This window comes from Zerene cesonia, chromosome 13, assembly GCF_012273895.1.
Source record: "Zerene cesonia ecotype Mississippi chromosome 13, Zerene_cesonia_1.1, whole genome shotgun sequence".
NCBI classification, from domain to species: domain Eukaryota; kingdom Metazoa; phylum Arthropoda; class Insecta; order Lepidoptera; family Pieridae; genus Zerene; species Zerene cesonia.
Window position 1 is genome coordinate 930,741 of NC_052114.1, and position 18,902 is coordinate 949,642.

The following is an 18,902-nucleotide window of genomic DNA, read 5'->3' on the forward strand; positions in this document are numbered from 1 at the left end:
GTGATCAAATTTTTTCTATTCTTTCAAAATTTCTCATTTATAAAGCATTTCAATGCTATAAAACTAAAAATTAAATGGATTCTACTTTTTAAGTAACAAACTTGGAGAAATAAAGAAAAAGGAAACTTGAATTGATATCCTCCTCTTTTTTTTTAAGTCGGTTCAAAAGAGAAAACACGTAATCAAATAGCTAGTGCTCTAGTGAGCTAGTGTGTAAATCACATTATTTTTACATTAAAATATTTGTTTGGAGGGTACCTAAGGTAAAATATATTTGGTCATTCATTAGTTCCCGTAATAAACGTAAATCGACTTATCCTACATTATTATATAAGAGTTACTAAATCAGTTCCCTGGCTACCGACCATCAGTAAAAACTTTCTTAGTAAAGTGGTTTTGCAATAGTTTAATTATTATGTTTATGAAATATTATAACTAGACTAACTAGACCATTATACAAACATAATATGTAGATACGTTTTATTTACTTATCATTAATCACCACGTATAATTTATATATGTTTTTAATATACATAATTCATAAAACTATAATTTTCGGCTTACCCTCTCAAGAGATTCCCGGTGGCGGCTAAAGAAATCCGCTATGCCATTTAAATACATATTTTCTCACTAAAAACTTCACTAGCACTGATCGACACCAACTGTTAATGTTTACATGCACTTACAGAGAATGTCATTAATTGTAAGATTGTAATTATTCGTATAAACTACAAAAGTGGGTAGATAATTAACGTGTATACAGGTTGTTCGGATACTCATAACTCATTTTTCAAATAATGTGATCTAGGCCTACTTTCTTAAAAATACTACTAAGCTGGTATTATTTATTTATTTATTTATAATACTTTATTGTACAAAACAGAAAGTAAAGTTTATACAAAATATAATATGGCACAATGATATTTTGTACAAAAGGCGGCCTTATTGCTAGACAGCAATCTCTGCCAGGCAACCTGGTAGGAAAGGAAATGCAAGAGGTTTTAGAGTTAGTGCAAAAAACTAAAAAAATAGATCAGAATATGAGAAAAAAAAAAATTAAATACACATGTTTTACATAAATACTATATAAAAATATATACTCTTATATTATGTTATCTGTGAGAATGCATTCGTTTAAATTTTACGTATATTATAATTATAGTACGACACTGATATTTTAATGTATCCAGTGTTCAAACACATAATGTTAAAAATTATGGGTACCTTCTTTATGAGACCAAAAGCCTTGGTCAACATAAAATGAATCTAAAATAATTTTATCTGTTTAATATGTAACAAAACCCGCAGACTAATAAGTTCTTAGTTCATAGCCTTTTAATGAGTAGAAATCAAAAGATAAATAGAAATACATAGTATATATCTAGTTATCTATTTCTTGTGCGGTACAGGATTTTTAAAGAGTAAAAGATAAGGACTCCCATATCCTATTCCTCAGTCTTTGCAATCCTTTCCTTCTTTACTGTCGTCAATCGTTTCCGTATTCCTTCCTTTTGTAAAACTGGCAACGTTTTTGAATAGGTATTTATCTCTGCAAATGTTTGTGGACGATAATGGTCCCTTAACATCAACTATATCTTACATATAAAATGTTTTTGAATATGTATTTCATAGTAGATCAAATTTGTTAGAAAGCGTTCCAATATACACATTAAGCACTCATTACTTACTTAAAAAAATGTGTGACGTAATTCGTTTAAATATTATAATGTCGCTAATATTTATCTATCAACACATTCTCAATACCTGGGCGTCCGTCCAAGTCAACACAGACTCGTATGTGTATATATCTACGCATTATAAATACTTACAATCTGTTTTTTTATATTGTTTAGTCAACACTACAGCGTTGTTCTACATACGTATTATGAGTACGGAAGAATTGTTTGTTTCAAAGGGAACGTTATGGACAATTGTTTTTGTGTAGTAAGATGAGACATCTTTAGGCAAAGTTGTTTATGATAATAAATCTATTTCTTCCTTTTTTCGAAAGACATCTAGCAGAAATCGCCAGCTATATGTACTGCGAGACTCGAGAGATTATTTTGTAAATGCAGTTTAAACATATTTATAACCAAAGTGAGTAGCATTTAAAATATTAATTTTATGTCTGAGCAATATTATACAGTACATAAACATCCTATAGACCTAAGTAAGTAGTTAAAACCGCTTCAATCCCGCAGGAACTGAATGAGTTAATTGTTTCTAATTTTATAGTAAGACCAACCATAGAGGCGCGTAGAGCATAAATGGCTAAGATCTAGTGATCTGTTACACTGTACAGTCTTCTATTCAATTATTACACTAAAAGAAATTATTTTATTTTTTATTAATTTTTTTTATATGAAATAAATGAAATACCTCAGCTTAGAAGCATCATTTCTATATTATTCAAAATTAATCTTAAATAAGACTTTACTTCATATAATTGTATTGTAATTTAAAAGAAAACATTTAAAATCACACTGTATTAAAACATAAACCGTGTTCTTATCAACAGTATGACCCCAAATAGATCTCTCACAAAACAAAAAGGTCTTCACAGTACCTATGTTGCATAGCAATGTCTTTACTAACCTTTGATGATAATATTAATACGCTTATTTACTAACAATATGTTATATCACGTTGTTGCTTATAAGTAATATGACAACAATGCGGTATGTTAATATTTAAACATTCTTATTTTGAAAATAAGTTTTCGTATTCTTATAAGTTAAAACGTTAACTCAAACCATTAATATTTTAATTTTAAAATTAAAACATAATATGCATTGAGAAAGTAACAACAATTGCTTTATATCATAACCTATAACCACCCCCTCGGTACATAAAATAATACTATACTAGCCTTCGGCAAAAGCCAGCTAAAAAAACACAATTTAAATAACATTCTTCTTATATCTTATAGTCACATCAAGTTTTTATAAAACCCTATTTTTTATCACATGAATTAATTTCTCTTCACTTTTAAGTAACTATTTATTTCATGTACAATATTTATACCCTCTAAAAAGAAATTTATATTTTTTGCGATCCATCCAGATTTGACGATGGGCAATACGCTCGAACTGTTCCAGATAGTTCTTCCCCCGGATACGCTTTGATCGCTACGCTGAAGAACTTATACCCAACTCCGCCACGCAGGATTATTGGGATGCTGCCATTTGTTTCTATCGCCATTCGAGAAATCTAGAAGAAACTGAATTTTAAGTGATCTAGTATCTACGTATTCATTACCTTCATTCACATCAGTCCATATTGTAGCTTTGGCACAGACTTAGTATTAACCGCTCATCCAGAGGTGTACATATATGTATATATATGAAATTGTGAAAAGTACTTACAGTACAATCAAACACGCCTTCACAATACAAATGATGACCAATTGGCTTAGCTGCATATTTAAACTTCTTATTGTATACACGTTTGTCCATATCACTTTTCAATCGCCTGTTCATACCTTGGTAAATGTTTTTGTATGGTGATCGGATGTAACCACTCGTTGATGATGGCAATGGTTCAGGGTAAGGATAGCCTTTGAACATTCTACGATAATTTAATCTGTAAAAAAAAAAGTTATATGTACCCTATGCAGTGCACACCTCATCATTAAGTTCTAAATGTTATGTTTCTTTTATCTTTAAGTCAAGATTAATGGCCCAAGTCTTCATTTTTTTGTTTGAGTGGACAACCGAGCTTGTAGATCGCCTGGTGATAATTGATAACCACTCTGCTATCTGTAAGGAGAAGAATTAGGGCTCTTACAAATGCGTCGCCCGTTTTGCTTGGGTACGAAATAAGATCCTTTTCTTACCTCTTAACAACAGTAATAAAAGAATGAAATGGGAAGGGTGACGAAAAGGATACAGTGTAATAATAAAAGATATGTTTTTAAATGTATTTTAACTTTTAAGTATTTATTTAGACCCATAAGATAATATCAGATTCAACGACTTATGACGCAATAATAGATTAATTGAAATAAACTTACATAATAGGTCTACCTAACCCATAATTGTGCTTTTTTTCGTATCTAAACGTCTGGTCGGAAGCAACGGTTGCCGCAAGTAAAAGGTAAGTGTAAAAAAAAATCATTTTCTATTTTATACATTACTGTTCACATTTCATAAAATATATCTAAACAAAAAATTTCAAGAATATTTAACGACCCTGCGGTTATCGAAACTATATTTTTATTACTAATCCACCTACGCTGTAGACACATAAAAGTGTAATATTTTACGCAAAGTTCCTAAAAATAATTGCATTGTTATGTAATAGTGTTGAATTTTTTACGATGAACATAATACTATTCGCATCATTTTGTACCTGAAATACACCTAGCCACATTACTTTTGCGAAGCTTGTACAAAAAATTATATTTTATACTTTCTGAGACATTGCTTCTACCACAGAATCGGTTAAAAAAAGAAGAAGGCTCTTGTAATCGGGAAAGGTGCGCCACACATATTACAAAACGGTCATAATATTATGCCGTATTTAGCCATGTAAATAAATTTCATTTATTGAAGTGAGTGCCCGACAAGCTTATATTATAGATTATAAGTAATGCGTGTAAATATGGTTCTCATGCTTTAAGTGGAGTTAAGACGTGGACGAAAACTGGTGACAGGCGTTCTTATATCGGTCACATAAATTCTCAATGTTACACTCATGATGGTAATCACCAGCTGCAGCTACGGTATTGGGTTGAGGTGCCTGACGTTAGAACTATTAAGTATTATCTAGCTTACTTATTTTTTTTTATTATTATTTTCATTAAAGCCAGAAAAAAATTACTTTATAAACATATATATTTCACTGTAAATTTAAAATAAGCAATACTTCTGTCTTTCATATAACGGAATAGTTTAGACAAAAATGTGACATCTAAATTATTTTGACATCTGACGTTACAGCCAATTGGACATCGATTTGCTCAGTTTCCTTTTCTGTGTAGAGCACAAAATTAAATGTATTCAAAACTAATAAGATGAAATCAGTTATATATCACCAAAAAGAATAATCCCTAAAGCTATCCAATTTAATTTCTAAATTTCAATTATAACATAGCAAAATGGACGGTAAAAAATAGCATACTACAGTTTAGCACAACAGTGAATAATTAATGTTATCCTTTTATATTAATATATAACCATATTTCCAGGGCCCTCAGCAAAGAAATCTACTTCTTTCGAGACTCTTGTCATACAAAACATAAATAATGTGAATGATTTAAAAGCGAAATTAAATGAAATTATAAGTGCCGGTAAAAACTACGAATTTGATGTTTCGTCATGTTTGAAATCCTTATTGAAGAGTAATGATGAATCCATTGTATTATTAAGTGTTCATGCTGTATCAGAGCTTGTGAAATGTGAAAGCAAACGTGAAACGTACGCACAAAAAGAAATTATTGAACCAATACTTGGTATTTTATCCAAAGAGTTCTGTATCGATAAGTTCGAACTCAGGAAGCAATGCCTTAGAGCGCTAGGTAATTTATGCTGTGACTGTGATGTTTCAAGGAAAATCATGCTTGAAAACAATGGAGTACAAATATTGAATAACTTGTTGACCAATACTTTAAAAGTGTCTGAATTTGACGAGATCCAAATCCTCATTTGTAAGACGCTGTTGAACTATGCAATTGGAGGGCAGGAATTCTCAGATTCATTGGATAAGTGCGGAGTTGTAGAGAATGGGAAAAATATATTGATAGCTGAACTAAAAAAAGACGATATGAATGATGATCTTGTTTCTACAGTTCTATTATTACTGAGTGTTATAAATGATAATGCACCTGAATTCCTGTATAGTGATGAAACAAATGTAAATGTGTTGAATGTGCTAAAGGAAACCACAAATGTGGAGTTGTCAGAGTTGTGTCTAGAACACTTACATTCACAAGTTCGGGAGCATGGTAGGTATTCATTTTATGATATATTTCTCTTTCTAGATATTCTGTGTTGTGGTGTTTCTTTTTTAATGGTTGTCTTTTTATAATGTGAATCTGCACAACAACAAATGTTCTGAATTTAAAATACTATAGATACAGACAATTTATCTTAATGGTTTGCATATAATTGCTCTTATTATAATATTTAAATAGTAAAGTATCAATAAATTAGCCCCAAAACATTTTTTGACGCCAGCATAAAAAATTAATGGCTACTAATTTTAATGTTAACAAAAAAGAAATTAACTTTCAGACTCAGTAAAAACATTACTAGCCAAGGAGGGTGGGGTGCAACTAGTATGTGTCCGTCTCAACCAGCTGCTCCAAAGGCATGAAGAGGGAGAATTGAGTGCTGATGATACTCAGGTTGAAGGGATTGTGAAACAAGCATGCTATTTGATTATACTTATATTGACTGGAGGTGAGATATTTTTTTTTTTGCCATCCATTATAAATAATAGAAGTAATACTTAGTAAAAGAAATTTCATAAAATATAGAAACACATCTATAATAATCACATCAATAGATGGTGTGTGTGTGTCCCTTAGGCACATGAAACCAAAAGAGAAAAAGAAATTTTATTGCCAATTCAGGATTACAGGTGGTGGAGAAGCTAGGTGTTGCTATGGTTTGGCAAAATGAAAATGAATGAATGGGTTTGAATCCCATCTAGTGAACAAATTTTTTTCTCCTTAAAAATTTCTCATATTAGTTACTAATGTATACTAATATTATTATTAATATCTCAGGAACTACTAGTCCGATTAGAAAAATTCTTTCAGTGTTAGATAGCCCATTTACTGAGGAATATTATAGGCTATATATGTACCACAGGCTGAGCCAGAGCGGACTGCTAGTACAATATAAAAATGTATTTTTCTATTTTAAACTAATATAACTACTATATTGACAGTTAGAAAATGGTAATAAATTCTGTTGTTTATTGTGATAAATAATATGTACCTCCAAAGAGGGTGGCAACGCCCCTGAGGGGTTCTAATGCAAATTCTATTAAGAGAAAGTCCAATTGAGAACTTACGTTTTTAGGACGTCGGTTGACTGAAAATGAGGGATACTGTGAGGAATTGTTTATGATTTTTGAAATATTTTTTCACAGATGATGCCATGCCTATTCTATACAAAGATGGTGTGGGCGAAGTGTATTTGACGATGGTGAAATGGCTGGATTCACCAAACCATCATCTCCTAGGTACAGCATTGCTCGCTATTGGTAACTTTGCAAGACAAGATGATTATTGCATACAAATGATGAACGATAAGATATTTGACAAACTGTTGGGTGAGTGATAAACGCTTCTAGATTTTTTAAGGCAAAATAAAAATGTTTCTTCTCTGATAGTAAAATTGTGATCAAAATTGATTTTTCTGATTTAATTTATTTTTATTTCCAGATATATTTGAAGTGTACCATAACCTGAGCTTGAAACAAAATTCTGGTGAAACTCTCCCCATAGAGAAGTCAACCCTGAACCAAATACAACATGCTTCACTCTCCGCGATAAGGAACTTAAGCGTTCCAGTAGCCAACAAGAGAGTGTCGGCCGCACAAGGCAGGGCTGCTCCATTACTGTTGAAATGTTTGCCGAATGTGGACGACCATCATGTGGCATACAAATTGTTGGCCGCTTTGAGGATGTTAGTTGATGGGCAGGGTGAGTGAATCAAATGTTACATTCTAAGTAGGTACACATCTTATTATTTTTTAATGTTGCCTTTGAAATATTTTGGGTTATTTGGGTTATGTAAAATTAGCCAAACCAATTTATTGAATAACATATATGATCAATCCAAACCATCATTTGCCAAGTGAAAGATATATTGTTAATTTTCAAGTACCAGGAAAGAGTAAGGAAGGTCACCAGCCCCCAACTCACCACAACGAAACACAGAAGAATGCTATATTTCACGCTGATCTTCTTTGTGGATGTGGGACCTCGGTCCAATTTAGGCTAATCCGTGTCGAAGCGTGCTAAAATTCCAAAGTAATAAAATAAACATTGAATAATTTCCAGAGAGTGTAGCGCGTTTGGTGTCCGGGAACAGAGCGGCGCTACAAGCGATAGCGCGGTGGGGCGGCGCGGGCGAGCACGCGGGCGCCGCGGGCGAGGCGCCGCGCCTGCTCGCCTGGACCGTGCGCCACGTCGCCAGCGAGCGCCACGGGGACATGCTGCAGGTGAGCGCGGGGGGAGGGGGGAGCATTGGACCTTTCGAAATTGGAACATTCGAACGTTTCAAAAATTCTTCGTGGCGGGAGGGGCGCGAATTCAAAATTGGAATATCCGAACGCTGTTAAATAGTACTCTGGAGTGTGGGGAAAGCAATTTATATGCCGCTGTATTATTTGGATGCTTTGAAACAATACACCAGAGCTTGGAAAATTAATATTTCATAAATTCAGGTGTGCTATAATGAATTAGGGTAAATGGCACGTATAATATACACATACTGGAAAAGAAAAATTGTGCTTATACCTGAGCATTTATTTCAAAACGTGAATGTGATATATGTGTGAAATTCATTACCTCTTATATTGTACCTTGAAATGTTTTAAATAAATTAATCTCTAATCCCACATTTAAACTTTATTTTATTTACAGGTTGAAGGATGCATACTCAATCTGGTCAACATGCTGATAGCACCGCATTCAGTTATGCAAAACGAAGCGATCCTCGCCTTAACATTGCTCGCTATAGAAATCCTTAACTACAAACATACCGACGAATACGAAAAGAACTTTACCACCCATCTTATAGAGTCGGAAATCGGCAAGCATTTGTCCGTTCTAATCGAGACTAACTGCGCTAAAATGCCGGTAGAGGTCGCTGAGAATTTGCTTGCATTTTTGGACGTGACGTCAAAGTGTGAAACTATCTTGCGCGATTATAATAAGGCGAAGGTGCACAGCGCATTGCAAAAATTGGTCGACGCTAGAAAAGATTTTAGCGAAGAATTAAAAACCTGTGCTTTTGATATTATAAACAAGATATCTGACGGGAGTGGATAGAATTTTCATTGACTTCGGCTTTGAGTTTAATGCATAAAATTTGTTAAAAACCCTTAACTTATTTGTGACTGTTGTCATTTTTCTTATAAATGTATTGTGTGTGTTTCAACCCAAATGCACTAAAGAAAATTTCCTCTTAAATATTGTACAAGCACTATTTCAAGAGTGTCGTTCATAAAGTATTTTGGCTAACTTTAGTTTAATTAATATAGAAAAATTGACCAGAAAACACAAAGCAACTCAATTCGAGCTATAAACTTGATAAATTAATCAAAAAACTTCATCCTTCTATTTACCTTACTAAACTATTACTTACTGTTGTGGTACTTTTCATCTATTTTTAATAGATGTAAGAGAATAGAGGAATTTACCTTCCCAAATAACACATCGCACAAAACACGCTTGGTTGTCATAATAGTCTGTTGATGCCAAATAATTTGATATAATATGTCTCTTATTGAAGGAATTGTCTCCCTGTTCATATTTATTAGAAGTAACAAGATGTTAACTATTTAATATTGTCTTAGAATAATATAGGTATAAAAATTATTTATTACTATTTCTTTGCAGTATTTTTTCATTGTTATAATCAATTTTTTTTTTGCCATTCCATATTTTCGAATTTGTATAACTTTGGTGAATTATTTTTCAATATATTGTCGTCACTGAATTTTACGTGGCTTAGTATATTGTGTTTAATAAATTTTAATGACTTTTTTTTCTTTATTCTTATTTTTAGTTTACAATACCAATGAAATAATTCACTTCGAGCAATACTGATGAAATACTCCAAGTACAACATAAGTTATATACAATAGTGATTTTATCATGTACTAATGGTAGTTTTATATATTTATTTTACTTGTCTCGTATGTAATATTAAGTATAAAATGTTCAATTTTGCTCTTTTATGATAGTCTTAGTTCTTAATTGTTATGAATCCCATAGTGCACTTATTGAAGCTTAAATTAAGGATTATGGCACCGTCGTTTCAGTATCTAGCACAAATATATGTATAAGGTGCTTTTGTTATTTAATATATGAAATAAACCTAACATTTATTATTTATGTATATGAATTCGAGGTTATTTTAATATAATAATCTAACATTTTCTATGTTCGGTTGATTTTTATTTTCTCAAATCGAGGCTATATTATAGGTAAAATGATAAGACCATTTTGTCATTAGAATAATTGTAGAACAAAAAAAAATTATTGAATGTGTTTCGTTATTGTTTATCCTTTGTGTTTGGAAATTTTATGTTTTATAGTTAACATTTGTTCAGCAACAAAGTTGATCAACGTGGAGCGACATCATGCAGAGTAACTAACGGCATATTCGAAAGATTGGGCCCGAGGAACTAGGTTTAAATAAAGTTGCTTGTTGATCAATTGTTGCTCATCAATGTAATAACTTCAGATCATTAAAGCCTCGTGTCTTTAGTTACATACAGTAACTTGTTAGTATTGTAACCAATGTTTTAACTTTTATAAAATTGTCTATGAACTAGATTGCCGTAGATTATGGACCAAATATTTCAATTTAGATTTTCTTAATTAAGATTATAAGCTTATCCCTTTAAGTATTTTTAAAATATTAAATAATTTCGTAAATGAATAAAGTAAATCTTCATGTAACGACGGCATGAATTAAAAAAGCTAACCTAGTACAACACTTCTACAACATTACATGACCTACTTGGGTTTTAATATTTATGAATAATTAAAATTCGCATATTTTATATCCCCTTCTCCGAGGAGATCCCATTATTTACATTACAACAAAAAACGCTGTTTCTCCACCTATGATGGATTGCATATAGAAATTAATACATATTACATAATTAAAAAAAAACCTTGATAATAATTAACATGGAAATACTGTACTGGGACAACACTTCTACAACATTAGATGACCTACTTGGGTTTTAATATTTATGAATATTTAAAAATCACTATTTTCTGCATATAATGCTTATATGCCTACATACATATATTTTTGATAGCTTTCTTGGCCTAATAGAGCGTACTAGTGTGACTGCCAAAGTAGGTCCTTTTGGATCATCGCATAAATTGTAATTATTGTATTGGGTATCATTGCCTGATGATAGTATGATATATGATGATAGATGTACCCACATATAGTGATATGATCCACAGTGAACGTAGAATTTCACATATTTTATATGTTATGCATTTGCCATAAAATTGCCGTTAATTAAGAATTGTTAATGGTAATTATGAAAAAGGTTCCGTTTAATTTGATTGATTTTAAAGAATGGAAAAAAAATCATGTTTACATTGAGTTGTTGCCATGGTACGATGAAAGACGGAGATTCGTATCACACCCTGTTTTCATTTTTTTCTAATCTTTAACAATTTTCAAATAATCTAAAAGTTAACTTTCAATTGTCGTTCCCAATTTAATTGTTTTAAATTTAAGATTTCGAGTATTTATGTATGTTTGACGTAACTCACAACATAAAATTGCATTTATTAAAATTTACGCGTTGTTTTAAATGTGCTAAATTAAATCTATTACTGCACTTTCCAGTTCTATTTTTGTTTTATTTCAAATCCCCTTCACCAGGGAGATCCCATTATTTCCATTGCAACAAAAAACGCTGTATCTCCATCTAGGATTGCATATGGAAACTATTATATATTACGTAATTTAAGAAAAACCTTAGAAATAATTAACATGGAAATACCGTACTGGGGCTGGAACCCGCCCCCTTCTCCGATACTCAAAATAAATAAAAACATCGTCGTTATGTGAATAATTGAAGAGGGAGCCATATTCAATATCCTTTTACTGCTTACAGCATAAAAAAAGTTTGTAAAAATGTATGTATGTTCATGCGGATACCAATGAACAAATTTAAAGGATACTTAGTAGTGTTTAATATACGAATAACATATAAGCTATAGAAATGTTTTGTATTGCCTGCGGGTGAATCCACACGGCATAGCTAACTAGCTAATGTAACTACATTAATATTTATTGTACCGATTTAAATAATTCTTTTTTTTTTATTAAAAACTGGTTTTTGCCATATGGTCCCTGGATCAGCAGTGAAATTGTTAAATTTGTTCTAATTCTCCAATTTGAAAGTTTTGTTTAAAAAAATTATTAATCATTCATCCATTTCTGAGGTGCAAGCCCAGTTTATTTAATCTTACATCCCATTTTTCTGTGCACAAGGTTCAGTTGGCTATTTTAGTACATAACACACCATTGCGATTCAATTCACAGTGACATTACAATCCAAACAAAAAAAAAACTACTAAAACTAAATTATAGTCATAGTATTGTTATAGTGTCTCACAGTGTGAGACAATTCTCAGCGTTGACGAAGAAAATATGTTTTTTTATATCACCCGAAATTTTAATATGTTTATATACATACATATTATATATGTGAAACATACATTACACAGTAAAAAATACAAGAATATGTTACAAGAGTTGTAGTAAATAAAACACATAGTAACTAGCACATCATTTACTATCACTATGTAGTATCATCAAGATCCATCACAGATCTTTCCTGTATCATAGTAGAGTGTTGTGTAAGTGCCAAACGGAACTTCAGTTCTTCATCGCTTATTAAGTGTTGCCTACTCAAATGCTCTCGGTTTCCACACCCAGCCACTGAAAAAGAATAGAATAAAATTTTCTTGGAATCATCTAAATAAGATAATTTGATTTTTGAGAAAATAGCAACATTTATTTGGCTTAAAGATCTTAAATATGTATGCTACATCCTAACTTTAGTTAGTAGGACACCTATTATTATATTTTAAATTAGCAGCCCGCCCCAGCTTAATCCGAGGTATATTATGGGCCAAATATAATCAGATGTGTCAAACATAAAATGCAGTACAAATACAACAAATTAAAAATAAAAACAACAATTTCATACAGAATTGGTCAACATGTACCTGGACATTTTATTTTCTTCTTTTGTATAATTTTCATAATGACTTCCTCTTCATAAATGTGCCCACACTTTGCATTCTTCACTGGGTTTACTATTGCCTTCTTTGTTATTGGATCAATCTGGAATTGATTTAATTTTCTAATGACTTTATAGCAACAATTCATTTTAAATTGATTTGATTTGCTTCATTTTTGATTAAGATTACATTAGTATTTCATCTAGGAGGTACATCCCTATTAATGTAACATTTTTTAAGTATTCTACTATTAAATGCGAAAATAACTATCTGTCTCTTCTACCTAAACCACTGAATTGAATTAGATGAAATTTGGTATAACTATATATGTAATTTGTGACCTAAGAATAAGTTCATAGTTTTGATGTTAGACATGGGAACGGGAACAATACAGGGAAAGACCAGGATTGTCTGTATTTTTCTTGGACTATGAGCTTAGTATGTGAAAGCTAGTTTTCATAAAAATTAAATCATAATAAATTTTCAACAGTATGTGCAAAATTATATTCTCTATCATATACTTGATGATCAAAATGGAAAACAGAGGATACTTACAAGTCTATCTTGTGTTTCTGTAATTGCTAAGTCCGAATCATCTAAATTATCTGAAATAATGATTAATATTTATTTAATATTTATTATACAAAAACATTAAATGACAATGTGAATTAAAAAGAATATATACTAAGTCTAAATCACTTACTTCTAGCATTTTGTAATCCTTTTTCTATATGTTTATTTAGTTCCGCCATGTATGGATGCCTGTTGATATCCAGCCGTTTTCCAGCCATACTACTTAGATTCGATTTAAATTTATTTTCTAATGTTTCTACATTTGATGCATCTATTTCGTTCTAATGTATAAAATATATAACATTTAATAATAATGATACATACTTACATTCAACGATATTAAAACTACAAATATGACCATTCTTAATCAATTATAAGTGAGGAAAATAAGGATTTATGCAATTTCATTACCTTTGTTTTTTCCAGAGCTTGTATTGCTACATCTTGTTGAGATTCCATTAGGCAATATTCTTTTACAATCGACTTTAACTTTTCATACTCATCATTTCTTTCATCATCCAAATACTTCGAAACATTGTCTGAACACAAATATAAGGCATTCAGGCACTGTTTTCGTAAATCTGTTAAGTCGGAATCGGCCATTATTTAGAGAAATAAAATTTAGAAGGAATTTTACAGCATAAAATTTGTATGTTGGACTGTTTTTATGTATTATTATACTACTCTTTGTTTCTTATAAACAAAACAGCTTTTGACTTTTGAAATGAGACATGAATGTTTGAAGTTGAACCACAGATTAAGTCTGTGAATGTTCAATGTCAATGTGACAGTATCATTTATTCATTTGTTAAAAGAGTAGTATAGTACTATATTTGACTGAAGCCTACAGATCAAAGATAAATGTAGACTGAAGCTAGACATTTGAGACTTGAATTGGATTGTTAACGTTAACACTTCATAGTAGTCATAGTCCAGTATTATGTCGAGCCTATGAGTATATCTAGGAAACGGTTTCTATACTCTATAGCTCCGTGGGTTTTCAATCAATTGACTTTATTCGTTGTGCGGCACACATTTGGGAGTGGTACCTCCCTCCTAGAGACGTTTATATTATGTTTGTTAGGTCTGAAAATAGGTTTTAAATGCTTTCGAAGATATATATGATGTTTGCTGGGTCAATGGCAACATTGGATAAACATTGGATTCAAGTGAATGCGTTATTACGAAAATAAAAGAACAATATCATACAATGTTATATTTTCTTTAACAAATAAATAATAAAATTGATTGTGAAACTTAATTAAAGCAAAGAGTAAAATAATAATAAGGCTGATAATAATATTGGGATTACCTATATTTTTTTTAATACCTAATATACAATTGTGTCTTACGCTTTTTACTATACTAATAAACAATTAAGTCTATAAGTGATAAACAAGCATTAATTATTGTTATTGATATGTCTATATCAGTTTAAAAAAATCTGAAAAGGTTCTTAGCAAACCACCCCATAGAAGCGTGTAAATCATCCCAAATGACCATACCATTCACACGTCCCGTGTACGCTAGATTTCTTACAGTTCTCTGCACGTAACTGTGGCACAAGTTGTTTTTCATGAATTGTTTTACTTAAAATTTATATAGATGTGATTAAAAAGCCAAGTGATTCAGCGGGGACTGAGGCACTACCCCAGCTCATTACACCTAGAGGGTGGCCAAGTGAGAGGGCGGGACCGTGGCAGCCCCGCAGCTAGACGGTGACGCCGACGTGGCCGAGCGCGGCGGAGAGCTGCTTGAGGTGCGCGCGCATGTCGGCGGCGGACAGCGAGCGCCGCGCGCCGATCACCTTGAACGCGTTCAGGTACTCCAGCTCCGAGAACTGCGGGCCCTTCTCGCGGACCGACGCTATTATCTCCTGCATTATATTATTAAAAGCTTCAATAGCATGCAGGCTTCGTCCGTAGGATATATAGAACCTATAACACTCAGTGAAGATACAACTTTTTAATGGTGAAAGAAATATTGGAAATCGGCCCTCTTGTTTATGTATTAAAACATTGCAAACATACATACAAAAATACGTTTCCGGTTTATAATGCAAGTTTAGACAAAGAATCGAAATGAAGAAATCAAACTCGGCTAACCCATTAACCGAAAGATGTGGGTATCTGAGCACCGGCGCAAAATACATTAAAAACTCGTCGTGCGATTACAATGCACCTATATACACGCATATACCCGCATATCTTTACCTCGTATGTATATAGCATATATAAGCAAGCAGACGTCGAAACTCGTGCGCAGCGTGCATCGAAATAACCATATACCCCAACCTATATAACCTATCAATGGCCATATGATAGGTGCTCTTCCTTCATCTCACCTCTGGCGTGCAGGCGAGCAGGTGCAGGTACGCATGCGCGGCGTGCAGCCCGTCGTGCGGCAGGCGCAGCGCGGCCAGGCAGTGGCGCAGCGCCGCGAGCCGCTCGCCCTCCCCCGCCCCCGCCCCCGCGCCGGCGCCCCCCGCCGCCCCCGCCGCCCCCCGCTCCGACTGCCAGCGCCACACCACCGCGGCGGACATCATCTCGCCGATGCCGTTCATTATGTACTACACGAAACATATTGGGTGAAATGGGGATTGTGATTGCGTCGCGAAATTATATTAAGTGTTCACTTAATTGTGCATTAAGTAAAATAAGATGGTATCAGTTAATACCAAAAATACAACGTTTATCATTAATAAAATTGATGCAAATAAATAAAGAACATATCAGATATGATAGATTGGGATACAAACAATAGATTACAGTACGATTTGAGCGATTAAAGAATATCATTAAAATAATTTCATTTTAGAGATAAATCATTCTGAAAACATCAAAAATCACTAGAAAAAAGCCTGTGTAAAAAAAAGCGTCACTATTTTAACACAGGAGGGACAAGAGACAGACTACACCGGGTCAATGTATAAAATTCTTCGCAGTTCGAGACAATAGAACATCCAGTTAGGACGTTAGAAAGAGAGAGACCATGCAACGAATTATTAGCCTGTCTCTTTCTAGCGTCCTAACGGCGGACGCCGGGATGCACTCACGGCGAGGCGGTTGGGCGCGAGGCGCGCGAGGTCGTGGAAGGCGAGCAGGCTGGCGGCCAGCCGCGCCGCGCCGCCCGCGCCGCCCGCCCCGCCCGCGCCCCCCGCGCCGCCCTCGCCCTCGCCCTCGCCGCCCTCCTGGCACAGGTAGTGGAAGCACTCGATGCGCATCTGCACATATACATATACACATGTAAATATTCCCAGGATAAGGGCGTTTTTAATTTTCTCTTATACCTAAGAATAAGGCAGAACAGCGTTTGCCGGGTCAGCTAGTAATTTATAAAACAATATTGATATTTATACATTTTCTAGGAGTTGTATACAATTACTGACCGCCTCCTTGGTACAGTGGTTAACGCGTGAGTTTAGAACCGAGGGGTTCTGGGTTCGATTCCCAGTGGGGATGCTCAAAAAAAAATGTCTCGGTCTGGCAGGACACAGAAGGCTGATCACATACTTGTCCATAAAGAAAATCGATCAGTGAAACAGATGTATATCATCTGCCCCATACCCCACTAGGGGACACGGGACTTCACTTTTTTATACAATTACTAGATTTAACAAGTTGCACGTTAAATTTCATGCAGCTTAACAAGTTAATTTAAACCAATTTTAAAGTATATTATGGGATATGTTTGTGTGGTGGAGCGACAGATTGAAGCCATATTTGTTATCCAACAAGTATGGTTTTCATGGTGGGCTAAAATTAGTTACTAGATTTAACAAGTTGCACGTTAAATTTCATGCAGCTTAATAAGTTAATTTAAACCAATTTTAAAGTATATTATGGGATATGTTTGTGTAGTGGAGCAACAGATTAAAACCATATTACATTATCTAACAAGTATGGTTTTCACGGTGGGCTAAAATTGGTTTACCGCAGAGATCTTTTAAATCCTTTTAAAAATAAGGCATAATACTGATGTTGATACCGCTAGATAATTTTGGCTTCTTTAATATAAGGACTTAATAATTTGAAACAATTAATTATACAAGTAACATCAAAAAAAGTCTATCTAAAATTGCAATGTACACCAAACAAAATCTGACCTCCAAATGCAGGAACAACAGGCACTTATGGGATATCTCAGTAAAGATGGCCGCCGCAGCGTTAAGGTCGTTCACAAACTTATCTGACAGCTGCAGAGCTGGACTCATAATGCTGGGAAGTGCTAGGATGTTGGCACTTATCCATTCCTGTAAAATACCAAAGTTTTTGTTTTTTGATCCTTCGAGCCGGATAATAAATTTAACCTCTATGCTGGATATGTATACATAGTGTAATATGTTGTATATCTAAACATATTATTATATGTTGTAATTTTAATTACACATCTTGCCTGTAATATCTCTATATATCTATATCTAAGGACAGGAGGTTTTCTATTTGATAAAATTTAGAATAATTCATTTTATTATACGTTTAACTTAAAGGTAACTAACCATAGTTTCAGCAAACAAAGCGAGCTCTTCAAGTTGGTGCACGTCGCTAACTATTTCCTTGATCGATACTTCCCCATCGCCGAGACTCGATCCAAGGATTTCAGCTTCACGCTCGTAAGCTGCTTTCAATTCCTACAAATTTTATAAAAGAGTATTTTTTATCAGTTTTATTGGCTGGATACAATCGGATGATTGCATGCCTATAGGTGGAGTAGGAGGAGTACGTTTAGATTACATTTTTGGTTTTTTTTTTTGTGTTGCGCAAAATGATTATAGTTTAGTTTGGTTTTGATGGTATTCATTTGAAAATTGTATTATAATATGAAATTAAGCTTATTTTAACAAAAGAATATGTCTCGCCATGCATGTCATATATGTGCAATATAAATCTAAATCTCAGTGAGCCCGCCCCCGCCCCCGCACCCACAGCGAGCACCGACCTGCTGCGTGGGCGGCGCGTCGTCCGGCGCGCTCTTCAGCAGCCGGTAGTTCGGCAGCGCCTGCAGGAAGCGCACGATGTCGTCGTCCGCCAGCCAGCGCGCCGCGCGCGCCGCGTGCGCGGGGTGCGCCGGCGCCAGGCGCGCGTGCGCCGCCCGCGCGTGCGCCGCCAGCGCGCCCAGCGCCGCCGGCGTGGCGCGCGCCGCCGCGGCGCCGCCGCTCGCGCCGCAGCGCACCGCGCCCGCCGCGCAGCGCCGCACCGCCGCCCACGCGCGCCGCGCGCACGCGAACACGGCGCGCTGCTCGCCGCTGCGCCCCGCACCGTTTCAGACTCACGCCCCCGCCCCCCCGCTGTGACGTCCGATCGTGTCGCCCTACGCGGCTGTACTGTCATGCAGAGCTACAACGCTCCGAGAAGCTTTCTAT

The 18,902-nt window shown here is 34.4% G+C and overlaps 4 protein-coding genes across 4 annotated transcripts in view; 1 reads left to right on the plus strand and 3 right to left on the minus strand.

Moving 5' to 3' along the window:
* Window positions 1–2,260: 2,260 nt before the first annotated feature.
* LOC119831212 lies at window positions 2,261–4,116 on the minus strand. Its single transcript, XM_038354503.1, has 4 exons — window positions 4,013–4,116; window positions 3,787–3,805; window positions 3,366–3,608; window positions 2,261–3,210 (listed from the first exon to the last, which is right to left on the minus strand). The coding sequence occupies exons 1-4, from the start codon at window positions 4,114–4,116 to the stop codon at window positions 3,040–3,042; spliced, it is 537 nt and encodes a 178-aa protein (XP_038210431.1). The 3' UTR covers window positions 2,261–3,039.
* A 650-nt stretch (window positions 4,117–4,766) lies between these two features.
* On the plus strand, window positions 4,767–11,521 carry LOC119831473 (rap1 GTPase-GDP dissociation stimulator 1-B). Its single transcript, XM_038354848.1, has 7 exons — window positions 4,767–5,105; window positions 5,189–5,944; window positions 6,234–6,401; window positions 7,099–7,281; window positions 7,394–7,654; window positions 8,015–8,175; window positions 8,600–11,521. Exons 1-7 carry the CDS (start codon window positions 5,099–5,101, stop codon window positions 9,005–9,007), a joined length of 1,944 nt encoding a protein of 647 aa, XP_038210776.1. The 5' UTR covers window positions 4,767–5,098; the 3' UTR covers window positions 9,008–11,521.
* A 977-nt stretch (window positions 11,522–12,498) lies between these two features.
* LOC119831134 (E3 SUMO-protein ligase NSE2-like) lies at window positions 12,499–14,282 on the minus strand. The gene is made up of 5 exons (XM_038354394.1): window positions 13,952–14,282; window positions 13,671–13,821; window positions 13,523–13,572; window positions 12,953–13,070; window positions 12,499–12,662 (listed from the first exon to the last, which is right to left on the minus strand). The coding sequence occupies exons 1-5, from the start codon at window positions 14,141–14,143 to the stop codon at window positions 12,523–12,525; spliced, it is 651 nt and encodes a 216-aa protein (XP_038210322.1). The 5' UTR covers window positions 14,144–14,282; the 3' UTR covers window positions 12,499–12,522.
* A 501-nt stretch (window positions 14,283–14,783) lies between these two features.
* The window catches only part of LOC119831505 (exocyst complex component 4), an 8,677-nt gene continuing 4,558 nt past the window's right edge, over window positions 14,784–18,902 (minus strand). The window contains exons 12-18 of the mRNA XM_038354899.1: window positions 18,479–18,785; window positions 18,039–18,170; window positions 17,646–17,792; window positions 16,596–16,763; window positions 16,020–16,109; window positions 15,885–15,986; window positions 14,784–15,416 (exon numbers count right to left, since the gene is read on the minus strand). Of these exons, the coding sequence (XP_038210827.1) occupies window positions 15,252–15,416; window positions 15,885–15,986; window positions 16,020–16,109; window positions 16,596–16,763; window positions 17,646–17,792; window positions 18,039–18,170; window positions 18,479–18,785 (1,111 nt within the window). The 3' untranslated portion in view covers window positions 14,784–15,251. The remainder of the gene's footprint in view (window positions 15,417–15,884; window positions 15,987–16,019; window positions 16,110–16,595; window positions 16,764–17,645; window positions 17,793–18,038; window positions 18,171–18,478; window positions 18,786–18,902) is intronic.